Source organism: Crocodylus porosus, unplaced genomic scaffold (genome assembly GCF_001723895.1).
Source record: "Crocodylus porosus isolate Cpor-Errol unplaced genomic scaffold, CroPor_comp1, whole genome shotgun sequence".
In the NCBI taxonomy this organism is placed as follows: domain Eukaryota; kingdom Metazoa; phylum Chordata; order Crocodylia; family Crocodylidae; genus Crocodylus; species Crocodylus porosus.
Window position 1 is genome coordinate 100,628,684 of NW_017728943.1, and position 20,941 is coordinate 100,649,624.

The following is a 20,941-nucleotide window of genomic DNA, read 5'->3' on the forward strand; positions in this document are numbered from 1 at the left end:
TGAGGTACCCCAGCTCCCCACGTCTGTGACGGAGGACCCAGAGAGGGAGACCTTGGGGAAAGAGTATGGGTCATATAGCGAGGCCTGCCAGAGCTTCCCCTGACTGGCCCAGGCAGGGGCCAGGACCAGCAGGGTCAGAAGGGCAAGGAGGCCCACCAAGAGGGACGCCCAAGAGCCAGGGGTCCCAACTGGCCTGGGGTGGGCCAGGGCTAGTATGAGCCGAAGGTCCCAGTGAGGGGACCACACCCGAAGGGGAACCGGTGGCAGGGAAGTATATGACCCAGTATGACAGAGGCAGAGTCTGCCTGAAGGGAGGAACCCACGTGGGGTCCTACAGCAGGATTCTGGGTCCCATCGTGGGGGACTGGCGCATATAAAAGTGGCGCATATGAAAACATTGTGAGGTCATCTGCAAGGCTTGGGCTGCGGTGTAGGGGAGGAATAGACCTGCAGATAGAGCCCCTTAGCAGCGGGTCAGAAAATGGGTAGCCTCCCACTTTATTAACAACCTTATTAATCAATTAATCAAGGCGTGGCGGGCGAGAAGGCAGGCAGTTAGCCCAAGAACAGGTGAGCAGGCTGTGCTGAGATCAGCCCCAAACAGACTGATCCCTGTTACAACGATAAAAGCAATAAAAATGAAAATGTAGCCTTTGCTGTGTATGTAAGCCTGCGGGGGGGGGGGGTGCATTTTGCTGTCTGTGTACTTTGCCACTAGGGCTTATGCAGCATGGGTAGAGGCAGTGGGGGGGCTTGCTACCCACAAGAACAGTGCAGGGGGGCTTGCCTGTGAGATGGCAGCAGTAAGGGGCTTGCATGGGATGGTGGGCTTGGGCCACTTGTGCAGTGGCAGGTGGCCTTGTGTGGCATGCAGGGGGATTGCTTATACTATGTAGTGGTGGGGTGGGAGGAAGAGGCCTTTTTTTTACTTACAGCGATGGTAGCAAGGAGTTTGTATTGCTCATGTGGCAGTAACAAGTAGGGATCCTGGGAGCCTGCAGGGTGACTAGCCCTGTAAACAGGGCAGCATGTGGCCCTGGCCCTCTGAAGTTGGGCAGAACAGCTCTGACTTAAGGTTTCAGTTTTCTTTTGTAGGTGCAGCCAGTAAGTTGTCAAGCAGGTAGAGTATTGGAAAGTTTTAGCTTGATGTTGAGGCTGTATTGGTCAGATTTAATCAAGACTCTTGAAGCTGAACATAAAGGGAATCTCTTCTATCCTTGAAATTTGGTTTCCATAGATATATCAGTTAAGAGCCTTCCTAAAGGTGGGAAATAAATTGGCAAAAGAAAACAGTGGCAGGATAAAATGGACCTCCCAAGGTTAATTGTTACAGTTAGGTTTGAAAAAAGTATGTCCATTCTGAAGTTTTTATCATCTTTGCACCAAAAAAGTGTCTTTTTCCCCTTTAAATTCTAATTGTTAGGAATGAATACAATGCAGTAAAATAAAAAGAACTTAATGAAATTACCTGACACAACAATACCTCATCATGGCTATTCAAGCAATTAGTTTCTTTACTGTGGGAGAGAACACACATTCTCATAGACTCCCTCCCCACACTCTATGGCTGTAAACTAGAAACGACGCTATTGGAGCAGTTGCACTTTTAAAACTATTACTTTGTAGGCTTTGACAAGGTTTCTGTAAACATACTTCACATGTAGGCGTTTTTGGATTAATCTGATTTTGGCTTCAGAATTGATTGGCTGGAAGAGTCATAATGAGAGCTGAAAGTCAGAAAAACTTCTGAGAAATTCAGATGTAAGTGGGAAGTAATGGCTGGTAAATTGATGTAGAAATCTGTTTTCCTGGGCAGAAGAAATAACCTTATTTATATGATTTTTCTGATTGCAGGCAATGGTGGCTTGTTATCCAGGCAACGGAACAGGATATGTGCGTCATGTTGATAATCCAAATGGAGATGGAAGATGTGTGACATGTATATATTATCTTAATAAAGACTGGGATGCCAAGGTATGTAATTTTTCTTCCTGTAATAAAAAAGGTTTTAGAGCAAGTTCTATTGTGCATGTTACATGCATGTTGATTCCTGCTCCTGGCTCTTAAAGTTCAAAACATACTTCATATCACTTCAAATTTGTTGAAATCCTTTACCTTAAAGTAATTTGAAATTTGTAGGTGAGAAGTACTAGATATCAAGCACCAATTTTGGTGGGTTTTTTGGTGGGTTTTGAGGGATGCCAACAGAGCTTTCTAGAGGGCTAGAGGGGAAGTAACTAACGAGACTAATATTACATAAATGGAACAAACAGCTCTTGTGCCCAATTAGTATTAAAAAAATAACAGGAGAGGGAGCAGAAGTCATCTTAGAAATGCATCTAAAAGCAAATGCTTTGCTTCGACTTTGTTTCCTGTGTTGCTGCTTTAAAAAAAAAAAAAGACTGTTTAAACAACCCTTCTGCCTAAGGAGGATTTGGGAAGGCAGAAGCTAAAAGTTGACTTACCATCTTCCTCACTTTGGGAGCCTGTAATATCTCCTTTCTGGAATCTAATACTCTTCAAATCATGAGAGAAAGCCAAGTATGTCATAAAGGCCACTCTCCTCTTGATGCTATTTCAGTAAGTGTACACTGGAATCAATTTTGCGTAAAGATATTGGATGCTGTCCAGCGTCACGTGTTTAGAATTAATTCTGGTTTTAACTTTTATGCACAGTACTGCTTACAAGTTACAATGAAGGAAGTGAGAAAGAGCACACACAGCTCTGTTGCACAAAGGTGAAAGGCCTTCCTAACATCCTTGTATTTCCATTTCTTTTTACTAGCCTCACTCTTCTTGCTAAGAGGAATTGTCACCTGAAATGGTAGTTTATTTCAGGCCAGCCACTGCTGCAAAGGCTTTACCAGTAGAGTTATACCAGTAAAGCCCCTGGTGAGAGTGCTTATATTGGCTTATATTTGCTGGTATAGTTAAACCATCTCCCTAAATTGCACAAGCTGTTCTGGCAGAGACTTGCACTGATTTGAGCCAAATCTCCACTAGGGGGATTTCCTGAATAGATCAATTAGGGCATGGACAAATGGCCGTTTATAGTGGTTTCCAAAGGGGAGAGGAAGCTGCTGCTGCAGTAGCTGTTACGCCATAACAGTTGCTTGCTGTGAGCCTGTAGCCCTGCAAGTTGTAGAAAAACCACTCCAACTTTAACCTTGCTTTATCTAGGGTCAAACAGCCCTTGTGCGTTCCCAAGCAGCAGATTCCCTTTCCCTTTGGAAGCTGCTAAAAATGTATGTTTGTCCATGTACCTAGAGCTGCAATTTTAGTTTCATGCTACTTACACAGCTGTGCTGGCAACTCCGGCAGTGTAACATGGTCATAATACTTGCACTTACTGCTTGTTACTTTCCATGGCTAAGAGCAAAGCCCAGAGGTGTGGGGGGAAAAATGGGACATCATTTAAACAACCAAAACAAAGGTAAGTGCCATACTGGGTCACATTTTTGGTCCATGTAGCCCAGTATCCTGTCTCTGATAGTGGCAGGAGTGGATGCTTTTGGGCAGGGGTGTCAAACTCTCACCATGTGCCCCAGGCAGGATCCAGACCACAGGGCTCTGCAGGCCAGATCCAGCCCCAACCTGGGGCACAAAGAGATGTCAGGTCCAGCCCCTGCTGCATGCTGCTGGAGCCATAGCTGGAGCTGTTGTTACCTTGTGGCCCCTGCTGCAGCAGCAGCAGTCCCTTCTCTGGCACAGGGCACACAGCTACCTCGGCCATGTGCTCTGCACTGTGGTAGCAGCTCCAGCTGTAGCCCCTACATTGGGCACATGCTGGGAGCTGAGCACATAGGACCCCAGCAATGATGACTGGTGAAGTTGCCAGAGGGTGACTGTGCCTGTGTCATCCCTCTCTTGCCCTCCTACCACCAATTGCCATTTCTACCAAGGCTTTCAGACCCTGGATTTTGCAGAGCCATGCCCCGCAACTTGCAATGTTGTGCCAGTAGTCTGGCGGGCTGTATAGAGCAGGATCTGGCTCTTAGACCAGTGTTGCTCAACCATTTAAGTAGCAAGTACCTGCTAACTTCTGAAAAATTTAATAAGTACCCCAACACTCATTTTTCCAGGGGATTTTATATCTACAGACTAATGTATGCCATATGTTGGAAAAATGTGATATGACAGATGAGGAAGAAGCTTGAGAGAGTCCAGAGAAGAGCCATGCGCATGATCAGAGGTCAGGAAAACAGACCTTATGATGACAGGCTGAGAGCTATGGGACTCTTTAGCCTGGAATTGCGCAGGCTGAGGGGCGATCTGATGGCCACCTATAAGTTTATCGGGGTGACCACCAGGATCTGGGGGAACGATTGTTCACCAGAGCACCCCAAGGGATGACAATGTTGAATGATTATAAACACGAGCAAGCCTGTATCAGGCTGGGCATAAGGAAGAATTTCTTCACTGTCTGAGCCCCCAAGGTCTGGAATAGCCTGCCACCGGAGGTGGTTCATGCACCTACCTTGAATGCCTTCAAGAGAAATTTGGATGCTGATCTTGCTGGGATCCTATGCTCCAGCTGACTTCCTGCCCCTTGGGCAGGGGGCTGGACTCAATGATCTTCCAAGGTCCCTTCCAACCCTAATGTCTGTGAAATGTGGTGTGGGTAAGGTTCCCACCTTTTACATCAGGGATGCACAACTCAAGTATGTACCTGAGCTAGAGGTGATGTTGCCAAATCTAGGAGGGCTGAACTGCTAAATTATTACTGGGGAATTTAAAGTGCTGTGCCGAGTGCCAAATTTTTTGCCATAGTTTTGAGAGGAGGAAGGGGAGAGAAAGAGAGGAAATGAGGGCGAGAGATGCACAGACAAGGAGGCAGCTGCTGCTAGCTGTTCCCAGGAGGCAACTGGGAGGCTGCAAGCCCTGCTGGGAGCAGCCCAGACTCTATGGTAGGCAGCAGCTGCCCAGAGCCTGGGCTGGCTGCAGCCAGGCAGCTCTGGCATTGTGCACCTAGAAGTGCAGTCTGAGGCAGCACAGCCCAGAAAAGCCCTGTGCTGCTGCCAGCCCTTGCCTGTAGCCAGCCTGGGCTCTGGGCAGCTGCAGCAGGCAGGCTGCAAACAGCTGCATTGGGCTCTGCAGCAACAGCATCTGCTCCATACCAGTGACTGCATGCATGCCTCAGAGCAGAGAGTGGGGAAGGGTTGCGCTGCCTCAGACCCTATCCCCACTCCCTATTCTGAGGTGCGTGTGCAGTCATCGCCAGCATGGAGATGATGTCAGGGCTGTGGAGCCTGGTGCAGCTGTTTGCAGCCTGCCTGCTGCGGCTGCCTGGAGCCCAGGCTGGCTACAGGTGGAGTCTGACAGCAGCACTGGGCTTTTCCTGGCATTCGGCAGTGGCACTGGGGGGCAGGGTGGGGGAGGGCTATGGTGAATATTGGGGTGGCAGCAGTCCTCCTCCCTTTGCCATAGCTCACCCCAAGAAGAGGCCAGTGCTGCCGCCAGCCCCAGGCTGCAGTGAGCTGGGCCCCGGGCGGGCCAGGTAGTGGGGCAGGGGGGAGTGGGGCAGCGTCCTGGTCCTACTTCACTCTCTCCTGCACTGTGAGGGTCTCAGTCCACCCCCCCACTCCAAGCCTAGGCAGGATAAAGAAAGAAACTTACCTGCCTGTGACTGGGTCAGCAGGCAGTGCATGGGTATCTGTGTGCCTGCCCTCCCCGTCCTGCAGCAGCCTGTGGCCAGCTTCAGGGGGGAGGGGATGGTGAGTGGCCAGACATGAACCCAGTAGCGGCGGGGGGGTTTCAGTGCCCGCATACTCCCTGCCTGTGTCTCATATACCCCCAGGAGAATGTGTCCCACGGGTTGAGAAACTATGCCTTAGACCATCTGGTTGACATCCCTGCTTTAGAAGTACAGCTGTGAACATGGTATATCTAGAGTGATCTATCTCTGTCATACTCTCCCTGGTTCTACCATCATTGGCTTAGAGGTGCCAGTGGATATGTCCCTGACTGCACTTCCCTGTAAAAGAAATATGGTAATGAACATCGTTCTATACATAAAGGAAAACGGGTGAGCTGAGCTAATCTCTCTTTTTCTTTCCTGTGTCTTTATCCAGCCATACTAAATAAAGACATTTCTTGGATGTTTTTAATTAAATGGGCAGCAGCAAGGAGAGAAGACTAGACCGTGTTGCTCCTAATAACATCGTGAATCAGATTTTAGACTGAAATTACCATCAAAGAGGACAGGGCAGATGACCTTGTTTCTGTTTGTGGATTCCAGTAGACTTGATCATGTTTGGAAAGGTTTCTTTGCAACTATAGGGACTTTAAGGTTTTTTGTTGCTGTTGTTGAAGTTTGCACTGCTTGTCTAAAAGTACAAGCAATCCATGTGATAGAGGCAATATCTTTTTAGTAGACCAACTAAATCGTTGCAAACAATTATGTTCCTTATTTGCAAGCTTTTGGGCACATGTGCCCTGTACAATATGAATTTTCATTTCTACCTAGGAGAAACTTTGCATTCTCCTATGCCTGAGGAAGGGCACATGTGCTCTAAAGCTTGCAAATACAGAAGAAAATTGTTTGCAACTGTCTAGTTGGCTTAATAAAAGATATCACCTCTACCACACTGACTGTTGATGCACGTGACACTTTTATATTGTTGATCATCAAGCTTGAGTCGGTATAGGTGAATGAAATACAAAACCAATTAATGTGAATTGAGATTTTTAATGCTTGCATTGCAGGGAGATTAAGGACTGAGCAATCAGTTATGCCAAGGTTATCAAGTTAAGGTTATATATAGAAGAAAAATTCACTTTTGATTAGCTAAAAGTCATATGATGAATCAGTCCGTACATTTCCATTGTTTACCAACTTAAAAGGTGAGAGGTACTAAATTATGGAAGAATATCAGCCAATTGGCTCTAGTTCGCAGATTTTTTGCACTTGATGGGCTGCAGGTAAATTAAGTAACCATCCTTTTTATGTTGTCTGGGTGTAGTTAAATGACTGTTTCTCAAAACAGCCTTGTGGTGCTAATTAGTCTACTTTATACAGTTTGGAGATCTGAAAACCAAGTCAAAATGGTTTGACCTAGTTTCAGGTCAGGTAGCCCTCAAATCTTGTTCTTTTAAATTCTGTATTGAAATGGCAGGATTCGTATTGCATTTAAAAAGTAAAATCCTAGTTTGATTTAACATGATAGTGTCCTTCCAACTATAGGCAGGTTTCTATAACTGTTTGTTTTTAAAATGCCCCAGAGCAGCATAATTAAATTGAATTTCAATTTCCTTTCATATACAGCTCTGTTGCTGTGTAGAATAATAAAAAAAAAATCCAGAAAAATGAATGTCACTTTTATGTTCAAAGAAAGTAATAAACTGTAAAAAAAAAATTTAGAATCTAAATTAAAAATATAGTCAATCTATAGAGCTTTTTAAGTAAATGTGCAGAGGTGATTTCCTCTTGCTTAGCAAAAGACTCTGATTTAGTGTAGAGCTATATATAGCAACTATTACGTTGATTTGCAAAGATAAACAAAGATGGCCAACCTTTCTATGGGAAGATAAGTAAAAGTTTTTTCCTTGCTGCTTTTATTTATCTTTAAAGTCAATGTCTTTTAATTAGTTCAACTGGAAAACAGCACAGTTTTTGAGGAGGTAACAGATTGACACGAATACTAAAAAAGCTACCGTGGCTATATGTGGCTAGAAAATGAGTAGTTATGTTATCTGCTATGGTCCAAGCTGGTGAAGGGGGTGACAAATTCAGGAATAGCATATTGAGAAGGTTTGTATGTGTATTTAATATCCTTTTTTTGGTGGCACATGCTTGTCCACGTCTGAAAGTCTGGAATCAGATTGAGGTGGGGGGAAGAGAGCAGTGACTCTGCAGTAAAAGTGTGGATTTTGTTGGGGTGTTTTGATTTTTCAGTATTTTAAAATCTAGTGAGTCTTAGTAGTAAAACTTTATGCCAGGTGTTGGCAATGCTTTCCAGTGGGGGCACCAGAATAACCCAGCTCAAGGCAGAGACAGGCAGACATTAGGACCCAACTGCTGCCATTACTCAGTTACAGCATGACATGGCAAAAGCCCTTCTCTACCAGAGCACCTACTGCCTGATTGCAGCTCTGCACAAACAGAGCTTCCCTTTGCCAGAGTCCCAGGCAATTCACTGAGATGAGGTGCAGGGACAGCATCCCCTCTGCTAGAGCCCCAGGCAGCTGACCGCAGTAGGGCCACAAGGACAGCTCCCCCTACACTGGAGCCAGGGCTCTGGCAGGTTCTGTCAACCCAGGAATTATTGTAACTTTTTTTTACTGACAGTCACTAAACTTTTTTACTGATAACACTTTTTTTATCAGTCCCCTCCCAGCTGTACAGCTCCATTGAGGCCCCAAGGAACTAGTGTCTCCAGGGAGCCAGAAAACCCTGACATAATTCACTGCAGGGTGCCATTCCCATTCTGTCCCATTCTGTCTGAATGTAGCTTCATTTAGGTATTGACTCTTGAAATGAGCTCTGGACTTTGTGTTTTTGCGGAGACTCAATTATTTTTATGGACAGGCGATTTTTAGGTTCCTTGTCTTTTCTTTAACTGGTCATCCATAAATTTCCAGACAGCTGGAGACCCTGTCCATGGGCCATAGCTTGCTGACCCCTGCCTGCTATGTGCTATTTTGGGATGTGTTAATTTGCTGTTCACTGTTGGTTACCACAGCATCTGTTTTACTTTGCCCAATCTTCAAATGGGTAAGGTGTTTTCTTTTTTAAAAGCTGCTTATAAAACAAATAATGGGTAAATTTAATACTTTTTAATCACTTTGAAATCACTGGATGAAAAGTGTTATGTAAGAGCAAAATATTAAATTAGTTAAAAGTAAAGCATGATGAATCCATAGGCACCCAGTTTATTCCTCAAATTCTTTGCCGCTTACTGGGGCACATCTACGTGAGATGCTTAATGGGCAAAAGATTAATTTCACTCTGCATTAGCATGGCGGGCAAAGCCCATACTAATGTGCAGTAGATTGTCTAATGCACAGTAGCATCACAAAAAAATAGTTCATCTGTGATGATGCATAGTAGCAGTGATTACAGCATATTAAGTTAGTTAACTATTAATGAATGAGTAGATGTGCCCGCTGAAATCTTAATTTTGAATACTTGGAAATGTATTATTGTAAATGCATGTCTTCAACATTTATTAATCTACAAAGGTAGATTAGGTCAGGTACTTGACTTTTAAATTATCTTTTAGGTAAGTGGAGGTATTCTTCGAATATTTCCAGAAGGCAAAGCTCAGTTTGCTGATATTGAACCCAAATTTGATAGACTGCTGTTCTTCTGGTCTGACCGTCGCAACCCTCATGAAGTGCAGCCTGCATTTGCTACAAGGTAAGATGAGTGAAATTAATAAATGCAGCTATTTGACAACATCTTTATAAGGAAAAGAACACATGATAAAAACAAGTAGCAAAAGGAAAAATAATACAGTATGGCTTGATTTTTTTTTTTTTTTTTTTTTTTTTTTTTTTTGTTTAAGCATCATCTGCTTAAATATCAGTTTTTTGCAGAAGTATTTCTCATCTTTGGTGTCAGAGTGCGCCTTCGTGGCTGACTTCTAAGAGATGAGAAATTGAAATCTAGTTATTCATAAATTCTCCTAAGGATTTCTTCCTTTTGTTTTCTCCTGTACATGAAAACTTGACATGAGATGCCTGTGGCAACTTAAATTTCATAAAGCTGGATTAGGAACACATAGGGCCCAATATAGAGCCTATTTTAGTCAAGGGTGTCCTCCCAGTGACTGTAGTGGGCTTTGTGTTAGGGCTTATTATAGTAAGCTTTGCATTAAATCTTCTCCTCTGTCCTAGTTTATCATTATATGTTTGACATTGGGTAGCCCCAGCAAATTTCCCTTCCACTCTTTACAGAGTCATAGCAGGGCAGCTCAGTGCCCCTAGCTACCACTGCGTGGTAATTTTACAGCAATGTGATCAGCTGCTGCTGTGGAGGTGGCTGTTAGCAATCTACAACATTTATATTTGCAGTCATGGCAGTCTGCAAAGTTTGTTTTACGGCAATCAGTTCCTTGTAGATGGAACAAATGAGCTGTTTAACAGTATATAGCTGTACTGAATGGCAGTTCTAAAGACAAGAACTTCATGGGGTTTTGACTGGGCAGTGTAATGAACTAAACTGGAATTTAGTAAAAGCATTGAGTTAACAGTGCTATCTTTACAAAAATGTAGCATGGGATCTTTAAGTATATGAAGTTGGGGCCTCCTGTTTGTAGTGCTTCAAAGCTATATGCTCTCCAGTTAGTACTTTGGGATATGGATTCAGAGGACAGAGTGCCATCTACTGAAACTATTAAAGTACTTCTCTAGTGCCTAACACTTGCTTACAGTACTGTTAAAGTGATGTTGTAGCCATGATGGTCCAGAAATTATGCAAGAGGCAAAGACTTTTTTGGGTAGTATCTTTTATTGGATCAGCTATGGTTATGGTTGGGATAAAGTTAAACAAGTTTTCGAAAGCATCCAGACCTGATAGAGGTAGGCAAGCTTTCAAATGCAATGCATTCTTCATTCCAACCGTACAGTTGGTTCAATAAAAGATATTACCCAAAACAGTCTTTGTATGTTGCATAATACTTGCTATGTAAGATCTACAGCATACAGAGAAGAAGCGTGTCTCTGGAAGAAGGACAGTTCATTCTCTCCTCCTAGTGAATTGCTGACATGACTTCCTACAGTATAACTTGACTCTGCTTAGTTTAGGAAATATGTGATTACAGTCTGTGTGCTATGGCCTGAGTCTGTAAGGCATTGTTTCTGGGAAATAATCTTACTGTAGTTACTAAAAAGATGCACATTTTATAGCACCAGTGGCAAACCAACTTGGTCTTCTTTCAGGTGGCAATTCTCTTTGGATGAATAGTATGTTAATAGAGAAAATGTACACTCCCCTGAACCTCCATAAAATGCCATCTTTTTATTAAACTAGACTGACTGAAATGAATTGGATGACCTTTATGAAATGGGCTGTAGCACCCCTCCCCCGCTGCCACCACCCAATTTTGCAAGCAATTCACTTCTTTTCTTTGTACTTGTTTACAGGTACGCAATAACAGTGTGGTATTTTGATGCAGATGAAAGAGCACGAGCTAAAGTAAAATATCTAACAGGTAATTGTTTCTATGTATTGTTTGTTGATCTTCTGAAAGAATATATCTAAATGGTCTTACCTGAGGCACAAGAGAGGGGACTTACCTTGAATAGTCAAGATTCTGTTCCCTGCTCTAGGTCTGCATGCTTCACTAGAGGCCTCAGGCAAGTTACAGTCTCCCCGTAAAAAGGTGAGAATGCTTCTCCCTGGTTCCATAATACTCAGCAGGTGTGTTTGCAGGATAAGTACATTGGATTAGCAGGTTTTACAGAAGTGGAGAATAAGTACCTAAGATTAGAATATGATTTAACTTTGGATGGGACTTGAGTATGTCTGTTTGAACGGAGTGCTTTTTGAAAAACAAAGGCTAAAATAAAAAATGGTATTAAAGAATTGAGGCACTTCCTCTGTTTCCAATCTTGCACTGCTAACATCTGCCTTCCTCTTGTGGCTTAACCCCAAAAGAGGAAGTTGATTTAATTTTCCTGCTCAGATGAGTAAGCTTTATTAGGAGGTGTAACTTAGGCCAGCTGTGATGCCTGAAATTGGTAAGAAGTAATTTGTGGCTTACATTAAAGATGGAGCAGAATTCTTTTTCTATGTATAGCTATAGAGCCTGAGTCTCAGTAACCTAATTGAAATCTGACTTTATGATGATGATTTTTTTTTAATACCCCACGAGGAGCTGAGCAAGCCCATGTCCTGTCTAACTTTTGCAGAATTGGTGGGAATTGTTATTTAGATTTTAAATACAAGCAGAATCTGCAAAGACTACATATAACCTCTGTTTCTCCTGGTGCAGTTGGTGACTTCCTCACATTCCTAAAGCAAGAATAGGAGTTCAGCTCTTCTGCTCTAGGCTTCTGATTTGCAGGGAATGCAGAAATTGGAATGCCTGCCCTGAACAACTAAACCATTGCTAGCTGCAAAGTTCCCCTCACTAGTGGCAGTCTACCATGGGGGGAGTGGGCTACAGTTGGCAGCTAAGGAAGTTGTGAGGAGGTGGGGTTGCAGATCATACTTTGTGAAAAGCTTAACCATTGTGGTGTTGCTCTTATCTTTCCACAGGTGAAAAAGGTGTGAGGGTCGAACTTAATAAACCTTCTGACTCAATTGGGAAAGATGTTTTATAAAGCCTTTGATCTAGCAACTTCCCTTGCTACTCTTCCCCAATAAACCTTGAAGCTATCTATTAACTTTTGAATGTGAATAATGGGATAAAGAAAAATCAACAACAAAATAACATTTTAATAAGGAAGCAGTGTTTCAATGTTGCATCAAATAGAAGATTTTTGACTGTTGAAGCATTGTACTATGTGATTGTGACTCCAGACCTGTGACTGCTTATACAAAGAGAATAAGCAATCAACAAGAAACAGCCTATACACACCTGGACATGAAATAAGTGCCCTACATAGAATTTGTCCATTCTTATATTTTGCCAGACCTGTCATCCAGCTGAATCCAATTCATCTCCCTTTTTTTATATGGTAAAGGTTTGAATTTTGGGTAATTTTTGTATGACCAGGTACAGTTTATCAAAATTGAGTAAAAATACAATGTTCTCCAAAATATCATCAATCTATTTTTGTAAAACTGTTCATACTGTTCTCTTCTGCCATGAAAAACCTAATTTAATATTAAAAATTGCCAGTAAGTGAGGATCACTTTAATTTTCTTTACACCTAAAGTCAGAAAAGGAGCACTTTACTTACCAGCTAGAAACCTGATTGTTTTTATATTCATATTCATATCTTACACTAATTTGAACTTTTAACAATTGCTGCTGTATTGTTTTGACAGTCCTCTGCGAGACTCATTAACAGAAGCAAATCTGTTTTGCTGTTAGTAATTTCTTATTCATGGTTTTGTATGTTAAATCCACAGAGGGGAAGGGTTCTCTTGCCTCCCGCTCTCTCTCTAAGTGACTGGCACTAAGTGAGCTTGAAACTATCCATGCTGTCTTCTAACTTTGGGGACCTGGTAAATACCATTGAGTTCCTAGGATATATACAAGGGCTTTCCTAGGCTTTTAGGGGTACCCAAAACCTTATGTACTTGACAAGAAATTTCCACCTTTTTCCCTTTTTAAGTCTTCTCCTTTTCCGTTCTCCCTTCCTCCCCTAGTACACAACTTAATAGAATGTTAATGTTCACAGGCTTTTTCTTTCTCAGTGTTAGTATCCCATTTGATCTGCAGGTTGGCACCTTGATCTTCTCCATATCAAGAAAACATTCAGTACACTGCAGCTGAAGTGTATCACCATGGGCTTCATTTGTAATACATCTTTAGGTTGTCACTCTACTGAAGAATTTCCCCAAAAAAGCTAGTGTTACTCTGTGATCAGTACTAATGAATGCAGACAGGGAAATAAATCCTCTTTTTCTTTTTTTGTAAATTGAGAAGGGACTTTACAAAATAAAAATGACATCCAAAACCTTTGAAAATTTTACTTTTAAGGGATGGATGTTCCAAACTCAGATTGTTCCTGAGCTTAAAAGCCTGAGAAGAAAAAGCAAAATCTAAAGGGCAGCATTCAAAATGACAAGACTCTTGGGTCTTTCGGCTCACCCACTTCAGTTCTTCTGCCTATCTTTTGTTTTCTTACTTAGCCAGAACAATGTGAGTGTACAGAAATATTTCTGTATATATTAAAACTTGTGACAATTTTGGCATCTGTATAGTTTGTATTCAATTAGAGAACTTTTCTATGGAAAGCTCAGTAATTTTTATTAAAAGGATTGCTATTGTTCATGTAAAACATGAAAAAGCTAATTACGTTTAGTGACAAACTGACAGAAGGGGGAAAAATTCAGTATTGTGATATCACTTAAGAGAACTTGCAGCAAAATTCCAGTTTTGTTCAACCTTTTATTAGTTCTCAGCCTTTGCAGTTTTGTTTCCTCTTTCCTCCTTTCTTCCCAGAAAAATCAGACGGGACACCTCAACTGTAAGTGCCTCTGCCAGCCTGACCAAGGAGTGCAAATCTTTTTACTGTCTGGTCTGCAGTGCAATGCACTGCATTAGGCCACATTAAAAAACAAACAAAAAAAAGCCACCACTTCTTTTACATGCTTTTTATATAATTTACCAGAAGTTTGGTTGGGTTTTGTTTCAGAAATGTACAGTGTAAGCCTTTAAATTTTTCATTTCAGTCCCTCTGTAATTCAAGCTTGTACTACTGTGGTTATGCAGAGTATCAAATTCTAATCACTGTGTAGGTTTGTGCTTGCCAGACAGGTTAAAAAAAAGTGCTTAACTTTTTTGCTCCATCTGTGTTCCATTCTGTTCTGGTTTTTTTAATCATTACAAAAGGGTCATCAAATCAGGTCAGCCATTTCTTTTTAGATACTGTTCATTTCATGTCAGTTGCATCTTCAGTCTTCACTGTTACCCAGCAGGTCCTCGTTTAAAACTGTTTTTTAAACTGTCTTATGATCTGTATGTGTGTTAGTCCTGGTTAAAGATAAAGCTTCATAATGCTATTTTTATTCATGACATTAGCCAGCTGTAAAATACGAGACCTTTATCTATAGCAGGCAGAGAAATTCAGGATTCATTTACAGATTGCCTATAAAGTTGTGTAATTTGAAAGCAGTGTTCCTTATGAAAGAGCTCTCAAGTTGCTTGTAAAGCTAATCTAATTAAAAAGATGTATAAAGGTTCTTGAAAACAATGTGGTGTGGTTATTTGTAATTGTGTAACTTTTTAAAGCCTATTCCACAGTGACTAATTTATAATCTGATAAAGTGAGGGGGAGATGTGCATCTGTTTAGCACATCTGGGCGTGATTTCTGTTTTTAAAAAGAGGTTGAGTGGGGAACCTGGATGTCAATTTCTAGACTGTTTGTGGGTGACTTGCAGTTTTGTGGCAATCTTGTTTTATACCAGTACAATGGAGGGAGGTTGGTGTTGTGGCCACACTGGTGCAAAAAAAAAGCCTCACTGTGACACAGTTTAGTTCCTTAGTAGTTGCTCCATTTGCTTTTTGCACAGCCTGTACTGAATTTTTGACCTCCTGAGAGCAGCAGAAACATGATAATGCAGGTCACCCTTAAATGCCAGTCTATGCAGGGTACAAATGGTATTCTCCAAACCTTCATACCTGCTGTTGGGACTTCCTTATAAGAACATAAGGATTGCCATTTACTGGGTCAGGCCATAGATCTGTCTTGCCCAGTTTCCTGTGTTTCACAGTGGCAGAGACTGGATGCTGAAAGGGAGAGTGAACAGGGTATAACCAGGGTGGGGTTTTTTTTTTTGTTTTTGTTTTTATCTTTATTCCTTTCTCACTTGCAGCTTCCAGCATTTAAGGTCTAGGTTCAGTTTTTTCTTATCAGCATATTTAATGCCAAAGCAAAGGGCTCCATCACTTTATTTGTGCAGACCACCTCCGGACTGAGATTTGCCCTTTTATATCTGGGACAGGTAACTGGCATGCAACCTTTTTCAGTATGAATAATTATTTTTTTTAAAAAGGCCTCTTGGCAGTTTCAAATTGTAATGTTTATGATGGATGATCTTATTGTAGAGATAACCATGATGTTCAGGCTTCAAATATGGCTTGTGGATGTCACACAGTGCATCGAGAAAGGTGAGAAGTATCTCTGGGCTTTACTTGAAGGCAAACCATGTGTAAATCTGGGAGGGGTTTGGCTCAGAGCACTTTCAAATAGAAATGCTGAAAGATGGCTGAGGGGCAGTCATAACTTCAGGTTGTCCTGTCTTTAGTCTAGGGACTGGACCAGTTTGTGATCAGGAGAGTGAAAAAGCCTCATATAAGTGTTGTACCTAGTACCTTGAAATCAGAGTGGGAAAAAAACGCTGTTTTAACAGTCACAGTCTTTGTGAAGTACAACTGAGTTCACTATAGCAGAAACCCAAATTCAAAACAGCGAAGACTAGGGAAATATGGTGTAAATGTTCACAAATAAATCACATTCAAACCCAGTCACAGGCACCTACACAACCTTCACTCTGGTCTGCATTTGAATCTAGTGTTTCTGGGGATTAAGCTTGATTTTTTTTTTTCTTTTTTCTTCTCCCCCTTGTCTTTCTAAATTTCCTTTAGAAACACCATCTATTTATATTGTACAGGCAACCCCCACTTAATGCTGTTTCACTTAGCGCTATTTAACTATAACACTCATTTTATTTTGATACCTGATTCCACTTAGCGCTCAGCAAGTTTCATTATAAAGCTCGCAGTCACCATCTTGAGTCATTAAAAACACTTCTGGTCACCATCTTGGATTGTCAGATACTTTTGGTTTCGCTTAATGCTTGGTTTTTCAAGAACCAGTTAGGAGCACTAAGCAGGGGTTGCCTGTATTACAGTGGTAATACAATAATTTAGGAACCAGAACTTGAATGAGAGAGAGGACATTGTTCTGTTATACCATCCAATAAACTTACATGGTAAGAAAGTGTGTAATATCATTTAAAAAAAAAAAAAAGGAAGGAAAAATTTCCTATTAATGCAGTAATTGAGCCAAAACAGAAGAGTTCTGTTTGTACAATGAAGCAAACTTATTTTGCCAAGAGTTTCTTATAACACTTGTGTATGTTCTAATGTTCTGGGAGTTTACTGATTTTCATGCATAAATTAACTTCTTTTGTTTGAGTTCTGCAACAAATATTTCTAGTAAATTCATGGTGCTGATTGGGATCTGCTGTCTGGCTCTAGTCTGAAAAATGTGCATGGCATGACTCTTTCCCCCCACTTCCCTGGAATTTAATTTCTGTATAATTTTGATACCAGATGATGATGGATTCTTTGCCTAGTCTAGTGCCTTTCCTTCAAGAGCAACATTGCATGAAAGTACAGAAATAATCTACAGAAATAATCTTGGGGGAGTGGTAGGGGAGGGAGCAGGTCAATACCCTGAAGTGATAGAAAAACAAATTTATTTTGTTTTGTTTTTAATTTCCTCATTTCTCACTGTTCCCAAAACCTCAGTAGTGTTTTAGTTCACCCTCTCCAGTATAGAGCTCTACTGTGGGTATTAATTATAAACCTTGGGGGTGTGGTTTAAGGAATCTTGTTTATGGTGCATAGCTAACCTCTTGCCCCTTTTTTACTTAATTTCTATATAAATAAAGCATTTGAATTCCTATTTGCCTCAGCAAAGTAGGTGGCTTTTTATTCAAAGCTGAAGTTTGTGAAAGAAAACTGCAGGTGAACTGCTGTTACACACAACTTCAAGTACAATAAGAGAAGCTCCTCTGATTAGTGATCACAGAGGCAGCTCAGTTCATTGTACAGCAGTTGTGACCTGAAAAATGTGGCTGTGACTTTGTTTGGCCTTTGAGATCTATGTTGTGTGAAAGGTGACAATCGTACCTCTGAGCTAACCCACTCTTTCCTGCCAGGGGAGGCCTGCCTGTCCCAATGCACTCTTGGTTTTTTGGCCTTTGCTCTCATCTACTCAGCACCAGCCTGCTTTTTCTCTTGGGCATGAGGTGATCATTCGAATGTACCTGGTACTCTTGTGCCTTTTGGTGGTATAAGATTCAGGGAGCTCTAATAACCCCACCCAACAAAGAGACCCTCAACCTCACAATGAGGGGCTGAGAAATAGTTCTGCAACTGGAGTGGCTGGGAGGGGCGAGGCTTTTTAAGAGACTTTTTCTTGATCACTTGGAAGGCTGATAAAGTTACTAACTCAAGTTACTATCTGATCAAGACTTTCATTTTCTTTCTCCTTTTTTTACTGTTAAATCAGACTTAAAAAATAAATCCTCTAGAATAATAGAGCAAATGTAAATTGTTTTGATGAATAAGCTATACATAGACTGACCATATGTCCCAGTTTGGCTGAGACGGTCTCAGATTTTGTAGGCAGTCCCAGCCTGTTGATGAGAATTGAAGCAAGTATCTTGGATTGGCACCACCCTGCCTGCACTGCCCAGCCCAGCTCCTTCTGAGCAGTGGCTGGAGGTGGGGAGTTGGCTGGGCAGAGCACTGGTCCTCCTGCCTGGGGAGAGGATTGGCTGGGGTAGGGTGAACTGAGAGATGGGGCTGGGGTTCAGGGACCTATGTGGTGCAAGCCAGGATGGTGACAGTGCAGAGGCCTGCAGCTGGGCTCCATCCCTTGTGCACAGAGGCTGGACCCAGCTGGAAGCATCTCCTGTGCAGCACCCCCTGGACTCTGCCAGCCTGCGCCACACAGCCTTCTCCCTATCACCAGCAGCCCAGCGCCATGCAGCTGCTGAGGCCCAGGATCTCTGTAGTGGCCTCAGGCAGCTGCCAGCAGCAAAGGGGTGGCACCATGTGGCCATGCAACACAGATTGGCAGAGCTGAGGCGGTGTCACATAAAGACTGGTCCCAGCCAGGTCCACTCTGTGTCAGGGACAGAACCTGGCTATGGTCCTCCACCCTGCCCTGCCCTGTTCTGCCATCAGGGGTTCTGGGAGCTGCAGGGGTTGTGCATGTGTGCACCCATGTGGGGAGGGGGGTACAGAGACATGGAGGAGGGCATGCGTGCATGCACATGCCCCCATTCTAGATTTCCTTACCCCATCCTGAATTTCTCTAAAATTATGTTCACCCTAGCTATAGCTACCATGCCTTCCTATGTAACCTTGCTATTAGGAAAGAGAGTAGTTCTAATGATGCTATATTCTTGGAGGTACTAACTTTTGCTATTGATCTTACAGTAGTCCTGGCTGATCTCTCAGGACCTCATGCTAGGTGCTGTACAAACGCTTGGGAACCCCTTGAAGAGACGATCTAACTAGACAAGATTCAGTGGTGGCCCCATTTGTTAAACGGATTACATGACCTGTCCAGCATCAAAAAAGAATGTGATAAAACTTTTGAATTGAATCCACTTTTCCAGCCCAGTGCACTCCAATTATATCTAAATCTAAATTTTCCCAAGCTTAGAGACTGAGACCCACTTTTGTTTTTGGACCCTTCTACTCTGCCATAATTGTACTATATTTGTTAGGATCAGACCAGTTTCTTCGCTAGTTTGTTTTTGGAGTGATCAGCTGTCCATATGACTTCACTTAGGTATGTACCTAATTCCACTAAATACAAAGATTTGACTTCCACACCCAAATGTGAGGAAATGGAAATGAAATAACGCCGATATCAACACACAGCTTAACGTAACAGTAGTGTAATTCAATACAAATAAGGAAGACTGCCCTCTATTCTGCATCCTAGATTCAGGAGGGCAAGTCATTGCTCCCTCTGTGAATTAGTTTGCATAAATTAGTATATTACATATGGCAAAGTAATGTTACAGTGTCCTGATACAGGTATCACTGTAATCAGGGGCATCACAGAAGCTGTAAGCAGGGTAAGTTTAGAGCATAGGCATGTTGGTGTCCAATTTAGTGCTATCGCAGGGAGCCTTTTTCTTGACTTCAGAAAGCCCTGGAAAGAGTCCTGAAGACTAGGTTGTCAAAACCTGTGACTGCTGTTAATGGAACATTAATGGTTTTCAAGTTGACTTGTGTGTGTTTGGCAACACTTTGACTCAAGGGGGAGAGAAAATATTTTTGAAGAATGAAAGTATTTATAAAAAAATTGGCAAGGGATTTGAGAGCAGGTGTAACCACTGAACCCATTTTAAATGATTAAAGAGTAGATTTCAGTTTGACTGTTGGGTTTAACTAGCAGAGAAAAAAAGTAAATGTGAGAGTAAGAGGGAAGGTAGATCCTACAGCTGAGTAATAGTACAGTTGCTCTTTTAAAAAGAGTGATTAAGATTGCCTGGTGCTGAGTAAATCGTAATGTATAATGTTTTGAGAGAGAACATTTAAAAATATTTGTACAATGGCAACTTGAAGTTTCAAATACAACAGCTATAGTGTAGTTTTGCTGTTTCGTTCCTTTGAATGCCTGGGCTGTAGGAGTAGAGTGATAAATTGTCTAATACAAAAAGTAACAGGGTGTTAGATTCAATATGATTATGAGCGTGGGGTGGGAGGGAATAGATTTTGGGGTATCTAATATAGGCAAGGTTGCTGTCTGCAAAAAGTCACAGTACTACATGTACATGCATACATACAACAAAAGAATTCTTATGAAGACGAGTGGTCACATATCTGCTTTCAGGTTTTAAAGCTCCAAATCACTTGGAAAAAACTGTTGCAACATAATGTGGGCTTGTTCATTCAGATATGAAATGTGTGTCTGTATAGGAAAAGTCTTAATACTAGGTGGGTGGATAGTTTTAACAAAAAGGAAGCTGTGACTTAACTGAGACATGTATACTCCAGTCAGTATAAATAAGGCTCATGCAAGTGCAGGAAGAATACTGCGAAGATGTATTTTGCTTAATCATTTTTACTTAATGACTCAGCAAACTTAACTGCCTACGCTGTCTATTGTATAGAGAGAATGCTTAAATGCTTGTGTTCTTGCCAAGCCCTGTGTGGAAATAAGCCAGTGGTAACAAAGATAGGGAAGTGGGTCCCCCTTGTGTTTGCTCAGTATAAATTTCCTTTATTTTATTTGTTTTTTTATTTTAAAGTTCTTATTACTATATTTAAAATGGGGTTTAAAAAAAAAAAAAGGGAAGGAAAGGTTCAAATGTTACGTATTTCAGGCAAATATTTGTTTCACTTTATACAGTTTTCTTCTTCCCTACTGGGGTCTCTGGTGCGCCAGCTAGAGGAGCTCCAGGCCACAGTCCAGAGACTGCGTGCCATCAGGGACTGCGAGCAGGAGAGAGACTCCTCCTACTGCCAGGTCCTTCTCCCCCGGGAGCCGCAGGGGAGAGCACCGTCTCCCTCCGCGACTAAGGAGGACTCTGGGACCTCCCGCTCTGCCCAGTCAGGGGCATGGACC

The 20,941-nt window shown here is 42.1% G+C and overlaps 1 protein-coding gene and 1 long non-coding RNA gene across 2 annotated transcripts in view; both read left to right on the forward strand.

The window, feature by feature from the left end:
- The window catches only part of EGLN1 (egl-9 family hypoxia inducible factor 1), a 48,224-nt gene extending 33,413 nt beyond the window's left edge, over positions 1-14,811 (forward strand). Inside the window, exons 3-6 of the mRNA XM_019548619.1 lie at positions 1,855-1,974; positions 9,222-9,358; positions 11,086-11,153; positions 12,203-14,811. Coding sequence (XP_019404164.1) covers positions 1,855-1,974; positions 9,222-9,358; positions 11,086-11,153; positions 12,203-12,267 — 390 coding nt within the window. The 3' untranslated portion in view covers positions 12,268-14,811. The remainder of the gene's footprint in view (positions 1-1,854; positions 1,975-9,221; positions 9,359-11,085; positions 11,154-12,202) is intronic.
- Positions 14,812-19,122: 4,311 nt separating this feature from the next.
- The window catches only part of LOC109319989, a 20,135-nt gene continuing 18,316 nt past the window's right edge, over positions 19,123-20,941 (forward strand). Inside the window, exon 1 of the long non-coding RNA XR_002103693.1 lies at positions 19,123-19,133. This is a non-coding gene — a long non-coding RNA (uncharacterized LOC109319989). The remainder of the gene's footprint in view (positions 19,134-20,941) is intronic.